Raw genomic sequence first — 21,877 nt, 5'->3', positions numbered from 1 at the left:
AGCGTCCCTTTAATGTTATTGAGGAGAGGTTTTGAGTTAAAGTTTAATGCAATGGGAAAAGCTGTAGTTAGGCTATAATTGCTATGAGTTTACAGGTATATTCAAGTCATTCTTTATATACGCTTCAAAAATAAATCAAAACAGTGTTTTGCAGCCCAGAGACATATAACTTGAAAAGCATCCAAAGTGCTGTTTACCTTTTCTCCTTTGTTGTGGCCAGAAGGACTGATATAAATAAATACGCTTATGAACATATTAACCAATCACTGTGCAGCATGCAGGAATGGCAAGGTTCTAAATTCCACAGGTGACACTCTAGTTTCTCTGTGAGTAAAAAAAAAACTAAACTTTTTGGTGTTCAATTAGAGGGGGAGGCAAAAAACAAAATGTATGCTTACCTGATAAATTTCTTTCTTTCCAGGCATGGAGAGTCCACAAATCTTTCCAATTACTAGTGGGATATTCACTCCTGGCCAGCAGAAGGAGGCAAAAAGCACCCCAGCAGAGCTGTTAAGTATCACTTCCCTTACCCGTAACCCCCAGTCATTACACAAAAACTGAATGTAAATAAGGGTGGGTTGTGGACTCTCCATGCCTGGAAAGAAATTAATCAGGTAAGCATCAATTTTGTTTTCTTTCCTATGACATGGAGAGTCCACAAATCATTCCATTTACTAGTGGGAACCAATACCCAAGTTAGAGGACACAGAATGAAAGAAGGGGACAACAAAACAGGTGGACCTAAACCGAAGGCACTACCGCTTGAAGAACTTTTCTCCCAAAAGAAGCCTCAGCGAGGCAAAAGTATCAAATTTGGAAAATTTGGAAAAGGTATGAATAGAGGACCATGTGGCCACCTTGCAAATTTGCTCCACCGAAGCTTCATTTTTGAAGGCCCAGGAAGAAGAAACAGCTCTAGTAGAATAAGCCGTAATTCTCTCAGGAAGCTGTTGTCCAGCTGTCTCATAAGCTAAACGGATAACACTTCTCAACCAGAGAGAAAGAGTGTTAGAAGTGTCCTTTTGACCCCTACGCTTACCAGAGAAAACAATGAACAGGGCAGAAGTCTGCCGAAAATCTTTAGTTGCTTGAAGGTAACATTTTAAAGCACGCACAACATCCAAGTTATGCAAAAGACGTTCCTTCTGGGAAGAAGGATTGGGACAAAAAGAGGGAATAACAATTTCCAGATTAATATTGCGATTCGACACTACCTTATGGAGAAACCCCAACTTATTATGGAGGACCGCCTTATCAGCATGAAAAATAAGGTAAGGGGAAACACACTGCAGAGCCGAAAGTTTGTATACTCTGCGAGCAGAAGAAATAGAAAGAAAAAACAAAACCTTCCAAGATAGTAATTTAATATCATCAGAATGTATCGGCTCAAACTGAACCTGCTGCAAAACTCTAAGAACAAGATTAAGGCTCCAAGGAGGAGCAACAGGTTTAAACACAGGCCTGTATCTGACCAAGGCCTGAACAAAAGACTGAACATCTGGCAGAACTGCCAGACTTTTATGCAAAACAATAGACAGTGCAGAAATCTGACCCTTCAGAGTACTGACTGACAGACCTTTCTCCAGACCCTCTTGAAGAAAAGCCAAAATTCGAGGAACCCTTACTTTGTTCCAAGAAAAACCATTTGAATCACACAAATGAAGGTATGTACACCATACCCTATGGTAAATTCTGCGAGTAACCGGTTTACGAGCCTGAAGCATAGTATCTATGACTTTCTCAGAGAAGCCACGTATAGCCAAAACTAGACATTCAATCTCCAAGCAGTGAGCTTCAGAGAAACCAGATTTGGATGAAGGAAGGGACCCTGAAAAAGAAGGTCCTTCCTCAGAGTTAACCTCCAGGGTGGAAGAGATGACATTGTCACCAGATCCGCGAACCAGATCCTGCGAGGCCATGCAGGAGCTATTAAAATCACAGAAGCTCTCTCCTGCTTGATGCAAGCAATTACTCGTGGAAGGAGAGCAAACGGAGGAAACAGGTATGCTAGATTGAAGTTAAAAAGGAACCGCCACAGCGTCTATCAGAATGGCTTGAGTATCTCTTGACCTTGAACCGTACTTTGGAAGCTTGGCGTTTTGACGAGACGCCATCAGATCCAACTCTGGAACCCCCACCTGAGGACTATCATTGTGAAAACCTCTGGGTGGAGAGCCCCCTCTCCTGGATAAAAAGTGTGTCTGCTCAGCAAATCCAGTTCCCAGTTGTCCACTCCTGGGATGTGGATGGCAGAGAGATGACAATCGTGAGACTCTGCCCACTGGAGAATGCGAGTCACCTCCATCATTGTTAAGGAACTTCGAGTTCCCCCTGGTGGTTAATGTAAGCCACCGAGGTGATATCCAACTGGAATCTGATAAACCGGACCAAAGCTAGTTGAGGCCAAGCTATCAAAACATTGAAGATTGCTCTCAATTCCAAGATGTTTATTGGAAGAGACGACACCTTCAGAGTCCACAGACCCTGTGCTTTTAAAGAACCCCAAACTGCTCCCCAGCTAAACAGGCTGGCATCTGTGGTCATGATCACCCAGGAAGGCCTCAGGAAGCATGTGCCCCAAGACAAAATCTAACACGAGAGAGAGACTCTTGTTGGGGAGTTCAGATTTATCCTCTGCAAGAGATCTGAGTGGTCCCCGTTCCATTGACTGAGCATGCATAGATGCAGAGGCCTCATATGGAACTGAGCAAAAGGAATGATGTCCATGGAAACAACCATCAGACATTGAGCCACTGATGGACGAATAGCAGACTAGAGAGAGGCAAAAAGCATGAAGTTTGGATTTTCTGACGTCCGTGAGAAAAATCTTCATGGACAAGGAATCTATCATTGTTCCAAGAAACATACCCTTGTATCTGGTACAAGGGTACTCTTCCCCAGATTCACTTTCCACCCGTAGGAATGTAGAATAGACAACAACATCTCTGTATGAGATCTTGCTAGATGAAAAGATGGCGTTTGAACTAAGATGTCATCCAGAAAAGGCACCACAGCAATGCCCTGGGATCTGACCACTGCCAGAAGAGTCCCCAGAACCTTTGTGAAAATTCTGGGAGATGTAGCAAGGCCAAAAGGAAGGGCAACCAACTGGAAATGTTTGTCCAGAAAGGCAAACCTCAGATACTGATAATGATCCCTGTAAATGGGAACATGAAAGTAAGCGTCCTTCAGATCTATGGCCATCATGAACTGGCCCTCTTGCACCAAAGGAAGAATGGAACGGATGGTCTCTATTTTGAAGGACAGAACTCTGAGGAATTGGTTGAGACACTTTAGGTCCAGTATGGGATGGAAAGTGCCCTCCGTTTTGGGAACTACAAAAATATTTGAAAAGAATCCTAGACCCTGTTCCTCTAGAGGAACTGGAACAATCACTCCCAGGGAAGATAAGTCATTTACGAAGTTTAAGAAAACCTCCCTCTTTATTTAGTCTACAGATAACCTTGACAGATGGAATCTGCCTCTGGGAGGACAAGATTTGAATCCTATTCTGTAACTGTGGGACACTATGTCTATGGCCCAAGGATCTGGGACATTGCATATCCAAGCCTAATGAAAGAAAGAAAGCTTGCCCCCACTTGATCCAATACAGGATCGGGGGTGATCCCTTCATACTGATTTAGGATCAGAGGAAGGCTTCTTGGCTTGCTTTCCTTTATTCCAAGTGCAGTCCCAAGTATCCAGCACAGGGAATGTATCAAGGTGTGCCAGCAACCAGGTTCCTGCCAGAACCCAACAAATAAGTCCAAACAAAGATGAAGCAGCACCACCAAATTCTTTCTTCAAATAGCTTTATTCAGCTTGAGGAGTAGCCAGACCAAAAAATTCAAACAACAACGTTTCGGACACAGTCCTTAGTCATGTATAAGGTCATTTTTCCTTTATTCCAAGATTGACTGAACCTGCAAGAAGACTTGGATTGTTCTGACTTAGAAGAGGAGGAGGAAGATTTTTGTCCCTTTTAGTTACAAAAGGAACGAAAATTAGAATTCTGGCGACCCTTAGGCATATTTTTTTATCCTGAGGTAGGAAAGAACCCTTTCCACCTGTAATATCAGAAATTATTTTAGCCAGACCTGGACCAAACAAGGTTTTACTCTTATAAGGCAAAGATAAAAGCTTGGACATCTGCAGACCAAGACTTTCACCACAGAGCCCTGCAAGCTAAAATAGTGAAACCAGAAATCTTAGCTTCAAGTCTAAGAACTTGCATGTTGGCATCACAAATAAAGGTATTGGCTAGCTTTAGAGCCTGGATCCTGTCTTGGATCTCCTCTACAGTAGTCTCTTCCAAGATGAGATTAGATAAATCATTGCACCAATAATAAGCTGCCTCCACAACTGTAGCAATACTAGCAACAGGCTGCCACTGTAGTCCCTGATGTACATACATCTTCTTCAAAAAAGCCTCAAGCTTCTTATCCAATGGATCCTTGAAAGAACAACTATCTTCAATTGGAATAGTAGTTCTCTTGGCAAGAGTAGCGATAGCTTCCTCAAACTTGGGCACTGTGCGCCCCAAGTCACAAATAGAGTCAGCAACAGGAAACTTCTTTTTTTAAAAAGGGGATGGGAAAAAGGAATCCCTGGTTTATCCCATTCCTGAGTTATGATATCTGCCATACAGTCTGGAACTGGAAACACTTCCACAGATGAGGGATACATCATATACCCTATTAAGTTTACTAGACCTCTTTGGATTCTCTGTGACAGACAAGTCAGATTCTTCCAAAGTAGCAAGAACCTCCTTTAAAAGTAATCGAAGGTGTTCTAACTTAAATCTGAAATTAATCTCCTCTGAATCTGCAGAATTGGTCACTACAGTATCATAATCTGACAATTCACCCACAGAAGCCACTGAGGGATCATCTTAATCAGATAACTGAGATACACTGACTAATGCAGCCTTAGCGAAGTCAGAACCCTTATTAGCATTAATATTTTTAGATTTCCTCTTGCGCTTATCAGAAACATTTGGAAAAGCTGATAAGGCTGCTGAAACAGCAGAAGTTATCTGCACAGCGAAATCCCCAGGTAAATAAACACCCCCAGTAGGTTGTTGAGAGGAACCGCAGGGCACTGTATGTGAAGCTTTGCTAAAACAACAATATCCTGAGACAGAAGGCTCTGGGGAGAAATCTTATCTTTAAATAATAAAGTCTAATTTAAACAAGAGGAATAAAATTGCACAGGAGGAACCACTTGAGCCTCCAAGCAAAACAAACATTTCTCAATTGGCAAATTTAAATTTTCATTAGGGTCCATAACGACAGGGAATCAGCAAAGTCTTTATAAGATACACTAGCTTTATCAAAAATAAACAGGCTAATATGTCTGCGAACAGTTTACTGATCGCTGCAAAAAACCCAGACACCATAAACCTCAGCTCTGCTGAGGGCTTACCCCTCCTAAAGACCATAAGATAAATCCCACTGAGCTCTTGGTCCTCACCAACCATCCACTAACAGCTGCTGTCAAATACACCTTGTCAGAGAAACCTCCGGTCTGCACCGGAGCCAGATAGAGGAAGTGCAAAACAAAAGTGGTCACATGACCGCAATCCAAATAACTACGTCACCCGCCTCTTACTCTGAAAGAAAAGGCGTGAAAAAAGAGTGTTTCCTATAGAGAGGCTAAGCCTCTAACTAAGGCCAAAATGGAGCGGCTGACAGACAAGTCACATGACCACAACAGGAAGCTGCCGAAACTAGTACCAAAAACACCTCCTAAAATGTAAAAGAGGATAAATACCCCAAATTTACAGAGCCCAGACACCTATATAGCCCACTATATAACAAGAGTCCTCTCAGTCAGAAAGTCCCTTAATGCAGTGCCCCTTACATGTTCCCTGCCCAGAAAATAATATGCTCTATATTAGCATACAAGTTCCCCTGGTTACTGCCCACACTCCACAAAACTCTTGCACAATTAACTCCTAGAGTGTTGGCACCTTAAGCACTTACCTGTGGAAGCAGCAGTCAGGCAGGGAATAGCTTCTTAGGTGTGTCAGATTACTCCAAATCTAACAGTGACCTGTGGAAAAAGAAAAAGCAGAGTAACCATCTCTGGTTTTCTATAATAGGGATAGAATAGTTGTTAAAAATAAAGCAAGGACCACCTTGCTGCCTTCTAACTGCTAAAAGTCACCATTTCTCTTACTAAAGAGATTGACATGGACACAGCATAGCCCCAATCCTTGCTTGCAGGGAAAAGTACCCATAAAAGGTTTAAATATCTTCAGACACCAACTTTGCACATGCTCCCTTGACAGAAGCAAAAAGAATGACTGGGGGTTATGGGTAAGGTAAGTGAAAGCTCTGCTGTGGTGCTCTTTGACGCCTCCTGCTGGCCAGGAGTGAATATCTCACTAGTAATTGGAATGATTTGTGGACTCTCCATGCCATAGGAAAGTAATAAACGTACATTGCAAAGTTGTTTTACCATGCATAATTAAAAAATGTTTTTGGAAGTGGATTTGTAATATACTGTAGATAGAGTAGATATGGGTCAAGTTAGAGTTAGAGTTAAAGCTGCTGAAGGGGCATGCAGCCCCAAAATTTATTTTGTGATTTAGAGAGAGCATAAAGTTTAAAAAAAAATCCCAATTTACTTATTTTGTCAAATTTGCTTAGTTCTCATGGCACTCTTTGCTGATGTGATAGCTAGGTCGGTGTCTGCATCACGATATGTACATGGATACAATTCTAGCAAAGCTGCTGCCATATAATGCTTCAGACATGTGGATGCCACTGAGCTTAAAGATTTATGAAACCCAACACTTTTTTCTTCTGTGATTCAGACAGCGAATACAATTTTAAAAAAAGTTTCCAATTTACTTCTATTATCAAATTTGCTTTGTTCCCATGGTATTATTTGTTGAAGAGATATCTATTTAGGTGTCTGGAGCACAATATGTCAGGAAATAGTGCTGCATCTGGTGCTCTTGTATATGGATAAAATTCAAGCAAAAATGCAACAATATAGTGCGTCAGACATGTGTATGCTCGTGAGTTTATGTCCCTGCTTTTCAACAAAAGATATAAAGAGAAAAAGAACATTTTATAATAGAAGTAAAATAGAAATATGTTTAAGAGTGGCTTGGGAGATCAAGGAACCCATGTTTTAAGTAAATAACACTTGTACCTATATTTTATACATTTAATTACTGTGGTCAGATGGACTTTATATGTGTTTAGTTCAACACATAAGGAAATAACACAGACACACTAAAATCCTACCCAGACTGTGATACAAAGCCACTCAGATTTGAAATTAGGGAGCTAGTATATTTTCTGTATATTGTCTCCCTTACAGGATTTGATCGTGCTCATAGTTGGCAAACGTATTCTATGAATACATATTCACAATTGTAACATCATTGAGCATTAAATAAACAGAAATTGCACATACTGAAACTGCAGTAAATACACATGCTGGAAATATATATATATATATATATATATATATTTATTTTTATTATTTTTTTTTAAGCTATTAACACAATGTAATAAGGAAGAAATATTTGTACCATAACTTCACAAACATAATGGATTCTAAAGAAATATAGCACATCAATAATGCAAATGCCCAGATACAATAAGACTTCACATACATATTTCCCAATTATGCAACACACTGCACACATATAACATGTATGACAATAAACAGTGTGTAACTGCACAATTTATATTTCACATAAAACATGCTAACAAAAACATATTGCTGAGACTTTGCTTAAACATATTGATGGTATACAAATATGCATAGCCCTATGTACACACTAACACACTTTACTGGCCAAATATACAATGAACAACACATATGTATTATGTCACTAGAAATAATGCACATACAAACACTACAACTATACAACACAAATGTATGTTAATTTACACACTACAAGAAGATTGCATATATGACACACAGTTTGCAGTAATACAATACTTTATACATAATATGTTATGTTCCTACGTTCACACATACACACAAAGACACACTGCTACATTACAATATAAATCCCCCCGCACACACACACATACACACACACATACATACATACATACACACACACACACATACACACATACACAAACACACACATACACACACACACACATACACACACACCTACACACACACACACATACACAAACACACACATACATACACACACACACACACATACACAAGCACACACATACACAAACACACACATATACACACACACACATACACATACACACACACCTACACACAAACATACACACACACACATACATACATACATACACATACACAAACACACACATACACACACACACACACACACATACATACATACACACACACACACACACACACATACATACATACACATACACAAACACACACATACACACACACCTACATACACAGTGCTACATTACAATAAAAAAATCACACACACTACTAAATAACAATATAAAATCACACACACTACTACATAACAATATAAAATACTAATTGCATGTAAACATGCACAACATAAAACTGCCCACACACAAAAAAACACATTAAATGAGGAACGCCTTCCTACACACAAATAGCGGCAACACGCCCACTCACACTGTGGCAATTCTACCGCATTGCGACAAACAGATACACACAAAGACACAACTAACACAGTATCATTTGTAGAAGTGAGAAAGGGATTTTCTGACAAAATTTAACACTAAATGTAAAGATGGGGTTGAGGTCTTAAAGGCTGGCAGAAGCAAAGGACCAAACCTCTTTAAGTCTCTAAAAATGATTGGTTATAAGAGATTATCTTGAGATCTTTGAGAAAAAATGAGTTAACAAATTTAGGCACTGCAGGTCAATTGATAAAAGAGAGTTAAGAAGGTGATGTGTTTTCAAGAAAGCTGATATAGTCACACTTGAGAAGTCTTTGCCAGAAAAAGGGTTAAAGAACTTAAAGAAGCCTAGACTCTAAGTCTCAGGCCAGAAAATAGTTTACATTGAGATGCTCTGTAGTGTTCTAGAGTGTTAATAAAGAATCAAAAGACTACAATTCTGAAGGGTTAAAGGAACAAAAGGTCTGCTGGTATCTGGGCAATATTGGACAATAAAGTGAAATGAACTGTATGTAGTTCTTTACAGAAGACATAAATAGGTTATGCATTAAATGTTTATGCCAGAAAGGGAGTTAAAGAAGTAGACTTTCTGCACAAAACTGGTAAAAGAACTAAATGTATGATGCAGACAAGAGTTAAAGAAAAAAACAGTACAGGTAAGGGTCTCACAATGAATTCTCTACATTTGCCTAGAGGATGAATGGTTAATGGTGCAATGCTCTGTTGTTTCCTAGGAGGCAAATGATTAAGAGTCAAATATGCTGCAGATCCCTATAAGGAAAAATGTTAATAGTGTAATACTCTGCATTTCCGCTAACAGGAGAAGGGAAAATTACTACTCCATTTTTATTCTTTCTAAACAATAAAGTTAAAGTTATAGACTTACCAAAATTGACTGATTATCCTCCAGGTAAAAAAAGAAATGGGTAACAAAAATATTGAGAGCAAAAAAAATAATCTGATTGGAAAAGATGGTAGAAAACTAAATCAAAAGAAATAAAAGAGGAAGCCAGACATAAAAACATGTGCTAAAATTGGAAAGGGGGATAAAAGATGTCAAGAAAAAGAGAAAGTTAAAGAGAGAATGAGACAGATTAAATTGAATGAACATAAATAAATAAAAATACAATGAAAGGTGATATGAAAGTCAGACACATAAAACTATAAAAAATGTAAGAAAAGAAAGGGAGATAAAAAAAAACAATGAAAATAAAGATATGAAAAGGGGTAGAGAAAAATAAGAAAGTGGGAAATAAATGTATACAAAAGAGCATAGGAAAATTAAACAGTGAAAGGAGAAAGTGAGAAAGATAAGAAGATAAAACAAGAGGAACAAATCCATGTAAAACCAGTTGAGGGAGATGTATATAGACAGACAGACTGATGGACAGATACAGAGAGAGAGAAAAAAAGAGGAAAGGAGGAAGAAATATACAGAGAGAGAAAAAAAGAGGAAAGGAGGAAAATAAATATTGTCAAATTAGGATTGAGGGATTGTGAAGGAAGAAGGGAACAAGTGAGAAGTGAGACAATGAAAGGTATGGTTAGCTAGAGAAAGTGTGGATAAGGCTATGAAAGAAAGAATTAGATAGTGTAGACTAACAGAGGTAAAGACTAGAGAGGGAAAGGTATAAATGCAGAGGGAAATAAATATCTGCAGAGTCTGAAGAGAAGATGAATTATGTGACTCATCCAGTGGAGACTAAAGAGAAGAAGGGTGGGGGAGATAGAATGGGGAGACAAATATAGAGGGAGAGAAAGTCTGAAACTGTAAAATAAAAATCAAGAGTGTAGAAAAGAGGGAGAATGTAATAAAGTAGATCTGAAGAAAGGTTGGGAAAAGAAGAAGAAATATGTGAAGTAGATAGATGCAATAGGGATACTTAAAATCATTATACATTGCATTTTGCTTATTATCATCATATAGCTACACCCCCACCCCTAATATAGACCTTTAAAAGATTACATGCCCCTAATCTGTGCAATGTAATCACCAGCAGAGCACATATCTGCCCTTGCTTTCCTCCCTCAACCCTTGCACTATCTGTCACTTCCAGGCCTGCTTCAGAATTGAAGATATACGCAAATAATGACGTCACTTGCCACTTCTCTTTCCTTCATTTGCAAATGACAATGAATTAGAGAGAATGAAGGGAGGAGGGAGAGGGAGGGAAGAGATTAGTGATTCATCGACATGCTCTCTACATTGTGTGTGTGTGTGTATATATATGTGTGTATGTATCTATATTCTATCTTCTTTCTATTAATCTATATCATTCACTATATATCTAACTAACTAGCTATCTATTACCTATCTATCTATATATCTCTGTCTGTCTATCTATCATCTATCTATCTATCTCTCTCTGTATGTCTGTCTATCTATCATCTATCTATCTATCTATCTATCTATCTATCTATCTCTCTCTCTGTATGTCTGTCTGTCTGTCTATCATCTATCTATCTATCTCTCTCTGTATGTCTGTCTGTCTGTCTATCTATTCTATATCTACTAAACTTATTAGCAAGATGGCTATCATTTACACCTACCTAGCCATGCAATAATTCATGTCTACCTGTTCCTCACATATGTGTGTGTTATTAATGTTACATATGAATTCTTTCTGTTTCAGATGGTGCATGAGAAAATTAAATTATTTGCATTTATGGTACATTTATTTTGTATGTCTGTGTGTAATTACATTTCTGTTGTTATGTCTGCATATTAGTTCATCTCTGTGTGTAAAGTGTTAGATTGAAATAAAGGACAAAGTGAGAGAAAAGCTAAGACCTAATGAATGGGTAGAGAGGAGGGAGTGAGAATATAGAGAATACTTAAATAAAAGACATAAGAGACCATATATAATTTGAAGAGTCTCTAGTTAAAAATGTAAAGCTAAATCAGAAAAAGATGAGGGAGATACGCAGAAATCATAGAATAGAGAAAGAACAGTGATGCCTGTTTCCTAGCAAACAGATAATTATATAGCTGTGCATTAGCTGTGCATTACATGTGTATGGTATGAATTTTGCAAGGGGCAAATACCCATATATCTTGTACTTATGTCTGGTCTACACAGCAGCCAATCAGCAGATTCCTGCAGCCTGGAGTAAATCTGGAACATTCATTCATGATTTTTTTCCTCTTTCTTCCTCGACTCATTCATGTTTTTTCTCCCTTTCTCATTTGTCCCTCCTCCCCTTTATCACTCCCTTCCTTCTCCATTCACTCCAGCCCATTTAAGTTTTGAGCATGCGCAGAAACCTCTCACCAAACCAGAGCTAGTTCTCGATTATTATGAATGAACATTGACGTCAGAGGAGGTGGGACTGGGTGGAAGGGGGGGAGCACGTGACTATGGGTTGGGGGATATTTAAAGCCGAAGCTGCTGTCCCTGGTGCTGAAACTGCACAGAAACAAGAGAGGACGATCAATACTTCAAAGAGAGCCGAGAAACAACCCTTTTCGAGACAGCAAAGAACAAGTGAGACATCTGCATGGGGATAACTGGGGTTGGCTGATGGTGCAATAAGACTTTCAATAAATTATTACAAGTATTCTGTATATTACTGCCTGCATGTTATAGTATATAATGGGATTTGAAAGTAGCATATGATTTTTGTATAAATAGTGATGGTTGTCAATTGGTGAAGTATTGTATTATAATAATAGATTATTTGAACAGACTCAGCATAATGTACAGAGTGTTTATATATATGTATATATCATATATAACTTTATACAACTGCTTCCACACAGAATTAATGTTAGGTGTTTGTGTATTTATAAACCAAATTAAATATTAATGTAAGTGTTGGAACAATATGCAAATGTTGCAGTTTGATTGGTTCTTATTTATATTTATTATTGGAATACGTGCAATAAACAAATAGAATACAGTGAATTAAAACTGAGGCACAACACACACAGCTGAGCTTGCTATCTGATAGCCGTGAAACTTACATAATATTAGCTTGAAGATTTGATGATTGCAGCAGCTCTGTTAACAACTATATATTATTACATTTTAGAATATTTCAAATCCAAAAAATCAATGAGCTGTATGTCACCTGGAATACATTATCCAATAACAATGTACATTCAATAAATTACATTTTACAAATGCTTGTAAATAGATTTTATAACAATTTGCCTAAATCTGCATTTGGTTTGATTGTATGGGGTTGCCCTTGGTAATTACTTTAGGGTAATGGAAGCAGCAGGTATTATGGCAGATTAGTAAGCGCTGCAATGTTATGGTGGATAAAAAATTAAAACTGGGGAGACTTAAGATTCGAGAATTAATGTAAGTCAAAATTTAGTGGAATAAAAAAATCTGAATAAATTATGAGTTTTGCAAAGTGGAATCCATTTAAGAAGAAATTTTAAGTTCTGTAAAGTAAATTGTAAATGCTCTAATCCAATATATATATATATATATATATATATATATATATATATATATATATATATATATATATACATATAAATGATTTTAGGTGCCAAATGAATTTGGCAAAGTATGTTTTCAAAAGAATATATGACAACTAGGGGTGCACATTATTTAATGACAGACAGCATTAAGGAAGGCAATTTACATTTAAAGTATTTGAACATTGCCTCATTTATTGGTAAATTTACAGATAATTATAGGAGTCACATGGGATTATGCAGGGAGTTATATAGTTTAGAGAACGCCAGACAATAGTTTATTATTCAACCAACGTCTCTGTCAGATCAAATAGCTAATTTACTTCTAATGCTAGTGACGTGGGATCCTTAATCAGAACGGAAGAGTTTAAATGTCTCTAATGAAAGAGGGGCTAATGACGCATGAACTGACATATCTTATTATAATTCAAGCATCCAGTCTCCCTCCTCTTCCTGCATACATATCAACACACACACACACACACAATCATGCATAACTTTATTAATCTGTTGTCATAAGGCAAAACTAGAAACTACATATATAAAGTATAGACATATAAATATATATGTACATATCATTAGATGCTGTTTGTTACTACAGGTAAAATCCATGTTAATAGAGGAGACACAAAGAAAGATATTGCAGCTTGTATAAGTGACGACAATGACAAATATTTTGTCTGGAGGTTCCCAATAAATATTTTGTCTGGAGTTATCCCAGGTGAAATGCACTATGTTTATATGATGCAGAATAATGTAATTTGGGGATGGAGAGAAAGCAGGTAATTGCAAATACCAGAGCACAGAGAATTAGTTAATTATTACAGTGGAGATATATTTTAGCATTGAAACATAAAACAGTGCTAGGAAACAAAGACACTATTAGTCCAAAGTCAGTTTATCTAATTCAGACTGAATATGAGTACAGCAAAACCTCTGAGGGACTATTCCCTTCCTCTATTTTCAAAGATTGTAAGAATTAATGGGACTGTTTGCAAGAATTTACTAAGGACAAAACAAGACTATGTCTTGTTAAATTCAAAACAGCTTCACTGTGCCTTATGGAAGTGAAAGTGTTAATCTGAATAACAAGAGAGTGGCTTTAACCCCCCTCCCCTTTATTGCACCAGGGTTTCCCCCATAGATTGTAGGAGGGGAAATCCTTCATACCAAGAAGATGGGTGGGCAGCCTCCCACACACACACTGATTCCTCTGCAGTGTGTGATGCAGCATCTTTATGCATAGGGAGGAGGAGTGGAGAGAGAAGGAAGAGGGGGGGATCTGTATGATCACAGGTTCCTATAGAAACAGGAAGGTTTTGCAGATCCATATATGTGTATCTGTGTGTATATGTGTGTAGGTATTTGTATGTGTGTTAGCAATAAAGCATTATAAATAGAACACAAACGTGTGGGCTTAGCAAGAACTCATACTTAAGATTAAGCGTTAAGAGGATTTTGGTGATGTGTGAGGAAGAAGGAGATTCTTAGGGGAAATCCCACGGTGTCAGACTGCGTTTTGTTTGTGATACTAATATAAGCAGTACACTGGCATTTCAGATAACTGGGAATGTCTTTTATTATAAACATAGTGAGATTCTTATAGAATTTCACCTATAGGATATAAAATCTACAGAATTCTACATAGGGAGGAGGAAAAGATTTGGGAGAAACCTGCAGGATTCCCTTAATGGGAGTCCGTCTCCTCCACCTCCGCACAAACACAAACTATCTGTCCCACAATCCTTCTCTGCCTTTCTTCAAGTCTCTTTTTAGTCTCCCCCGCTCTCACACACCCTAGATAGTGCTGAGATTTTACACATTTCCAAGAAGAGGTTGCTATTAGCAGTAAGCAAATATCTGTGTGGTTCTATAGTGATTTTATTAACCAATAAACATTTTGTCTTTTTTTCTCTCTCTCTCTCCCCTTTTCCCTTTCACATTCTCATTTCTGTCACTGCTTTCTTTCGCTCCTCTTTTTGACCATTTTATCTTTATACATGTGTTTAAATGTTAAAATGTATTACTTTTCTTCATCCTTCTTTATTCCCTTTTGATTTAATTTTCTCTTCCTTATTTCATTGTTATCACTCTTCTTGTCTATCATCTCCATTTGCTCTTTTTTTTATTCTTATTTGTTTTTTGCCTCTGCTTTGTATTATTATTTTTCTTGTCATCTTATTTTTTCTCTCTTTCCCTCTTTGTACTTTAGATATGTTCCAAGCTTCCTCCATCTTTCTCTTCCTTTTCCTCAACATTATCCATGTCCATATTGTACGTTCCTCTCCTTTAGGGGAGGAGCAGAGACATCAAACCATCCATCGAATGTCACATAGTGAACCCACCAATGAACATTTAGAGCAGAAGGAGGTTCCACTACTTTCCCAAAGTGAATATAAGAAGGCAGATACGGCACAGGAGAGAGATGCACCACTGCTACACCCTCCAGCTGCAGAAGATCAGGGGGATGAGCTATTCAAAGACATCAGCCCTAAAGCCCTTGCTGCTGTACTCCTACAGGCACTAAATGTAGATGGAGGAAAGCAGTCCCCTCCACCATTAAGTGAAAGAAAACTTACTGAAGAAAACCAATCAATAAAAGATGATAAAGAAGATGATGATATGACAGAAAGAGTAAATAGCTGGACACGGAGCTCTGAGAAGGAAGGAGAGGTGAGAGAAGATGAAAAGATGGTGGAAGAGGAAGACCTAGATAGTGTTAAGTCTTTGCTAAAGGAGCTGGAGGGTTTTGAAACTCCCCCTAAAAGAGAAAAAGAACCGCCTCAAGATTCTAGCTCTGACAATAATGACTTAGAAGTCTTGAGAGAGCTTTTGGGACTTGAAGAACAAAGGGAGGAGGAGAAAAGGAGTGCCCAAAAAACAGACCCCAAAACACCTAAACAGTTGGAGGGAGAGGAAGAGGGTGAGAAGCTAGCAGAGGTGGCACAAGATATGCTACTTCAGTATCTACTGAATGGAGGAGAGAATGTGGAAGACCAAGATGAGGATGAAAAAGAAAAAGAGGGAGAGGCTGAGGAGGTAGAAGATTACCTAGGTTCAGATTTTGTGGGTGGACAAAGACCCTTATTTGAGGATGAAGAGGAAGAAAATGTTCAGGAAAAGAGGTCAAAAGAAGATGATGGAGAAGAAGTTGACCCACAAACTATTGATAAACTGATTGAGCTGTCCAGCCGATTGCACCTCCCAGCAGATGATGTAGTTGATATAATAAGTGACGTAGAAAAGAGAAAGAGGAGGAAGATGAAGAAGAAAAAGGCAAGAGATGAAATCCCAAGTAGAAAAGAAAGAACTAGAACCCCTCCACAATCCTGGCCAGAACCTCCCAAACCCAAACCTGCCTATTACTCCAGGAGGAGACTAGAGAAAGAACAGTCCTGGAACAAAGTGCCAGACATAGACTGGAATAAAGCGTCTGGGCCATCTTGGAATAAAATAGATCCAACCTGGAATAAAGTGTCAGAGCCCAGTTGGAATAAGATTCAACAGCCAAGCTGGAATAAGGTTAAAAAACCAAGCTGGAATAAGGTGCAACAGCCAACATGGAACAAAGTGCAACAGTCAAATTGGAATAGTGTATATGAGCCAACACCCCGCAGATACCGCACTCGTCCAGCAACATTCCCTAATTATATTAGGCCAAGAGCATTCCAAACTCTTCCTCGATACTATTACAAGCCTCCATCCCCACAGAGAAATGATTATTTTGATGAAGAGCAGGACAGGCAGGAGGAGATGGAGAACTATATTGAAAGGATTCTGCTTACCCATCCTGAGGTCTTCCAGTGATGTGCCCTGATCCCTAAACCAAACAAAAACAAGTAATCCCAGTGACAAAACACACAAATATTCCATTCAACTCAGCTGAATAATACAAATTTATCTGTAAGAAATCAGCTGGACAAGCTTCATTCAAATGAACTCAGCCCAGAAAATCATATCCATTTAAAACAAGAAACATTGAATATATATATATGTAAATGTATATGTAGGAAGCTCTGCATCTGAGTGACTGAAAGTGTCTGTGTAATGTATTAACCTGACATATTCTGGGCAATTTAAAAATGGCAGACATTATCCTTGGTTGATCATGCAAACCAGTATTCTATGAAACCCTAAAAAAAGACTGTTTATAAATATAACAAAGTGAGGCATTATATATAAATCCACAGCATATGATGTAGTATTCCAGGGATTCAAAATGACTGGCTTATTTGGAAATAAAGCCTTAATTGTATTAGCAAGAAGAAAAAAATGAAAAACCCCAGTGTTTTTTCATTCATAAACAGATTGTGATTCAAATCCCAGGGTTTTAACTCTTTATGCCAGAACATTCCTATAAGAGGTAGATAATCCTAAATATTTGGAGATCCTATTTATGTTATGAACGACATGGACATAAGATAAGCCTATCTTTAAAATGAATCAATTAGATAGCTCCAACCCCACTTATTATTAAGGATTTTACCACTACAGAAAGCAAGTTTTTTTTTTTGAGAATATGAATAATTGCACTAAATATGGGGAACGGTAGGGTATCCCCATTCCTGAAATGTATTTCACATTTTATCTAAAGTATCAGTAGTTTATATCTCTTCATGATGGTTTAAAAAAAACGAAAAAAAAAACAAAAAAACAGAAATTCCGTTAGGGATAGAGAGTAGGAGTCTCTCTTTAAATTGAGCACAATATTTTTTTATAAAAAACCCTCTGTATTTACCAAAATATAGCAAACCAATGAAGACATTTTAAGAGTATCTGCCAGGTCCTGCCTGAGCCCGCTTCCCTAGTTTAGCTCTGGTTGCATGTTCCCCTTAGTATCCTTCCAATGTCTTGGCTGCTGTGGCCTTTTCTGTGATAATGTCTGTGTTATCTTGCTAATAAAGAGCTTTCTCTCCTCTCTTGTTTGTACATATCACATAAATACTTTTTGCTAAGGAAATAAAGCTGACTATTTTATTATGAGTTATGTTTGTTATTTAGCCCTAAACATGATTGAAGGCCCAGTGGGTTTATTAATAAAAAAATGGGGGTGGGCAATACTGTAAAATACACTGAAGGCAATCAGTGACACAGACAAAAGATGGTTATTTTTCATAAAGAATTTTCATAGCATTACACAAAAAGGAATAGAATACGTGGTTTAAGAAAATAAATCACCTATACTGTTAAAGTGGTAAAGTATGACATACACAGCATATACTTATCTGCAACTGACACAGTGAAAAGGCTTTGAGTATTCTTCCTATCCTATAGTGACACAGTAAACAGATATAAAGGAGCTATCACTCTGCCCTTCTTAGTTCATGGTGTCCACATGGATGGCAGTCAGTAGGTCTCTAGCTCAGACAAAATTGAGCTGAGGGCTTATTCTTTTTGCTTTGTGGTGATAAAATAAACTAATGCAAAATAAGGTAGTCGTGCATCTGAAATCATTAGTGACACTTTCAAAAACAAAAGGGACAGTGAGTCAAATAGGGTGACAAAGACAGAGACGTACAAGTGTTAATATGTGTTCCTTCTACGCACACCAAAGAAACATTACTATTTTCATACAAGGGATAATAGAATAATAATTGTATGTCTTAGCCATAGACGATACAAAAGCAAACTTGCGCTTAACACTGTTGATTTGAATGCTTCACTAACACCACAATCAGATTGCAGTTCTGAACACAAAACATCATATACTATACACATTCCTTACAAGCTTTGGGCATACAGAGTGCTCAGTTTTAATATAAATTATATATACATACAGGCTACCTTTTGAGTGTAGTGTCAAGTAGTATCATAAACAAATTCAATTTATACATGCACAGCTTCATATATTATTGCTGCATAGCGTAACACAGCATACAATACCAGTACTATAGTAATTATACCTCTGTACAAAAACATAGGGCCTTATGATGTAATCTCAAAACAGCGCAAAAGGCGAGGCAGGGGATATTAAAAAATAAGAGCATCCGTTTATTGAAAAAAAAAGTAAAATGACAACAGTCAAAAAACGTTAATGAGTACAAAAGAACCGGTATAGCAGAGGTCTTACATGTTTTTAGCTTACGCCTTCCTCATAGACCGTGCTATACCGGTCATTGACGGCAGCTTAAGTACTTTATAAGTTACAACACACCTGTTACATTTCTCTCGTAACCATCTGGATCTTAAAGGGATATAGCTCTATTGCATACAAATTCTAATATACACAAACTTTGTTTGCTCACAAACAAAGCTCAACAAGTACATAATAGATATGCAATAAATAACTATTACAGTTTGTAGGTGTATCAATATAGTAAAAAAAGTGGAACGTAATATATATATTTATTTATTTTTTTAATAATTTTTTTATTGAGGTTTTTGCATAACAAACATAAAACACAATACACCTTTTTGTAAAAAAAACGAGATACAGACAAAATTCACTGAAACATTTCGGCTGCTATATAATACATTGGTGAAAGGCTAATGAAACCTCGATTTTTCAATAATATATCATGTATGACTGACCATTTAGGAACATAGTTTTAGGCCCCATGGACCAAAAGTATAGAAAATAAAAGATAACTGATGGTCAGAAGTCTAGCTCTTTAGGAGCTTCGAAAGGAGCGTGAATGCGTACGTAGAAAAGGGGGAAGGGGGAGATTCAGCAGGTAAGCACAGCTATATATATGAGGGAAAGGATGGAGGACGGAGCCATATATATATGAAAGTATTTTAGGGAACTTGGTGGGGACTCTTAGTCTTGCCAGTGAAGTAATATAGATGGGCTATGAGGCTGGGTAATCTATCTATTAATTATTATCCATGTATAAGCATATTGGGGGTATACAAAAGGATATTTTAATATTGAGCATGAAGGTTAAACAATCTATTGGTAATCACATAATATATATTGTACTAGCTCCTTAACTTGGATGAGAAAGAGGGCTATGGCAAGATGAGTGTTTTATAATTAGAGGGGGATAAAGTGGGGAGTAGGCCATAGGATTGCGATAGCATATGTTAGGATTGGATATCAATGTTATGTAGTAGCTAAAATCATATCAGCAACTAAATTAATATTAGGTTGAATACAGATAGATCATATGTTAGCTAGAACTCACAAAAAGTCTGGATGACGAGACTCTAGAATTATGCTCTCCTCTAGATGTCTTTTTCAAGCATTACTCATCTCACCACTAAAGAAATCTCTACTAACAATAGCATGTGGCATATGCATAGCGATTGGAAGCCTCTGCTTAACTGATATAAACCTTCTGCAAGTAAATAACACGTTATGTATTTAACAACATGTAACCCATAGTTAATATCAGGCATAGTACATAGTATAAGTGTATTAGTTAGGTCCATATAGTGAATAAGCATATTACAGGATTACCCTGCTTAAAATGAGTAGCATAAGGAATAAACTAATGTTATACATGGGAGAATAAGTAACAGTTAAAATACAGCAATAGAGGCTAAGACCATGTCTAACATATGTAACCTAGAGAGCTATTGAGCCTGACAGTGATAGGGCAATGCCATATGTCCTGAGTTTTAGTCAATGCTTAAATATCTCTGTACTATTAACATTACTATGATCCCTACTAAACTGTGGGATGTTAAAGTGTGAAACTAAAAGCATTGAATAGATGCATAAAAGAGTTACTAGCATGATAGTTAGCTTCAACTAAACCACACATGAGCTACTTCTAACATGTAAGTGACTAGAAGACTACATCTCCACATAGAGAGGTATAATACATATCTCTCATATCTGCAGTACTCAGACCTTGGTAAATTTAAATACAATCTGTAGGTACAGTGGTTGTCATAGGGTACTGCAGATATATATATCAATAATAATACAAACAGTCCCACTAATGATAAGGAGCCCCCTTACACACAAAACAGTATATAAGAATAATATAAACATATATAGGAGCATGTTATTTTTGCTGCAGCACAGAGTGACTATGGACCTGTTTATAAACCAGCTAATTTGTCAAGCACGTGGTCATTTGGAATCTAAGACATGTAATTGAACATATTACAAATATAATCTAACTTAATCACTCCCCAGCAGGGGTAGTTAGGTTCATAGCGAGTGGACATTTAAACTAAAATGCTTATCAAAGAGACAGCTAAGGTAGCAAGCAACTTAACCATATATTTTCTATAATGTGATACAGCAGGCATCCTAAAAAAACTAATAACAAGGAGAGTTAATATTGAACCAGGCTGCTTGCTGGGCTAACGAGGGAAGAAAGGTCACCTGTAATGTAGAGCATTATCACAAATTAACCCCTCAATCCAAGATTTTCAAGCTTATGGGCCGCTATTAGGATATAATAGATCAAATAGATCAAAAATGGAGGGCAGTATCCTAGTGATAACATGGCTCTAGTGATAGATCAGTATTGCAGAGCATCAAGCGTTTGTGAATGCCATCTCTTAGTAAGTTCCTGGATGAAGACAGTGAAAACCAATAATGCTGAATTAGTAACTATCACTATATTTGTAGTAACAAGTGTGCAGAGCAGAAGGGTAATACAAAAACAACGGTCCAACAGTTCACTACCATCAGTCTTGTTCCTTTTGTAACGGGCAGTGCCCTCTTCTGCTATAGGAATAAGCCTTAGGTGAGACTTCAACCAATACCTCTTATAAGCCGAGGAGTCGCGGGGCCAAACTGAGAAACTTTTGTGTCACAAATCATGAACGCAGATCTAAATTCAAAGTCTGCGTCCCATCTGGCCCTCACTGTGTCGGTCTGATGCAATAGAGGGTGATAATCTGCAGCCAT

At 37.6% G+C, this 21,877-nt stretch overlaps 1 protein-coding gene across 1 annotated transcript; it reads left to right on the top strand.

The window, feature by feature from the left end:
- The first annotated feature begins 15,279 nt into the window (after positions 1-15,279).
- LOC128664661 (neurosecretory protein VGF-like) lies at positions 15,280-18,048 on the top strand. Its single transcript, XM_053719472.1, has one exon. It carries the CDS (start codon positions 15,280-15,282, stop codon positions 16,870-16,872), a length of 1,593 nt encoding a protein of 530 aa, XP_053575447.1. The 3' UTR covers positions 16,873-18,048.
- Positions 18,049-21,877: the final 3,829 nt, after the last annotated feature.

The sequence above is a fragment of the Bombina bombina genome, chromosome 6 (assembly GCF_027579735.1).
Source record: "Bombina bombina isolate aBomBom1 chromosome 6, aBomBom1.pri, whole genome shotgun sequence".
Classification (NCBI taxonomy): domain Eukaryota; kingdom Metazoa; phylum Chordata; class Amphibia; order Anura; family Bombinatoridae; genus Bombina; species Bombina bombina.
Note: the sequence above shows the minus strand (reverse complement) of the source record. Positions and strands in the feature narration are given on the sequence as shown.

Excerpts from the sequence above, each read along its gene's own strand:
- LOC128664661 (XM_053719472.1), top strand. The coding sequence starts at position 15,280 with ATGTTCCAAGCTTCCTCCATCTTTCTCTTCCTTTTCCTCAACATTATC.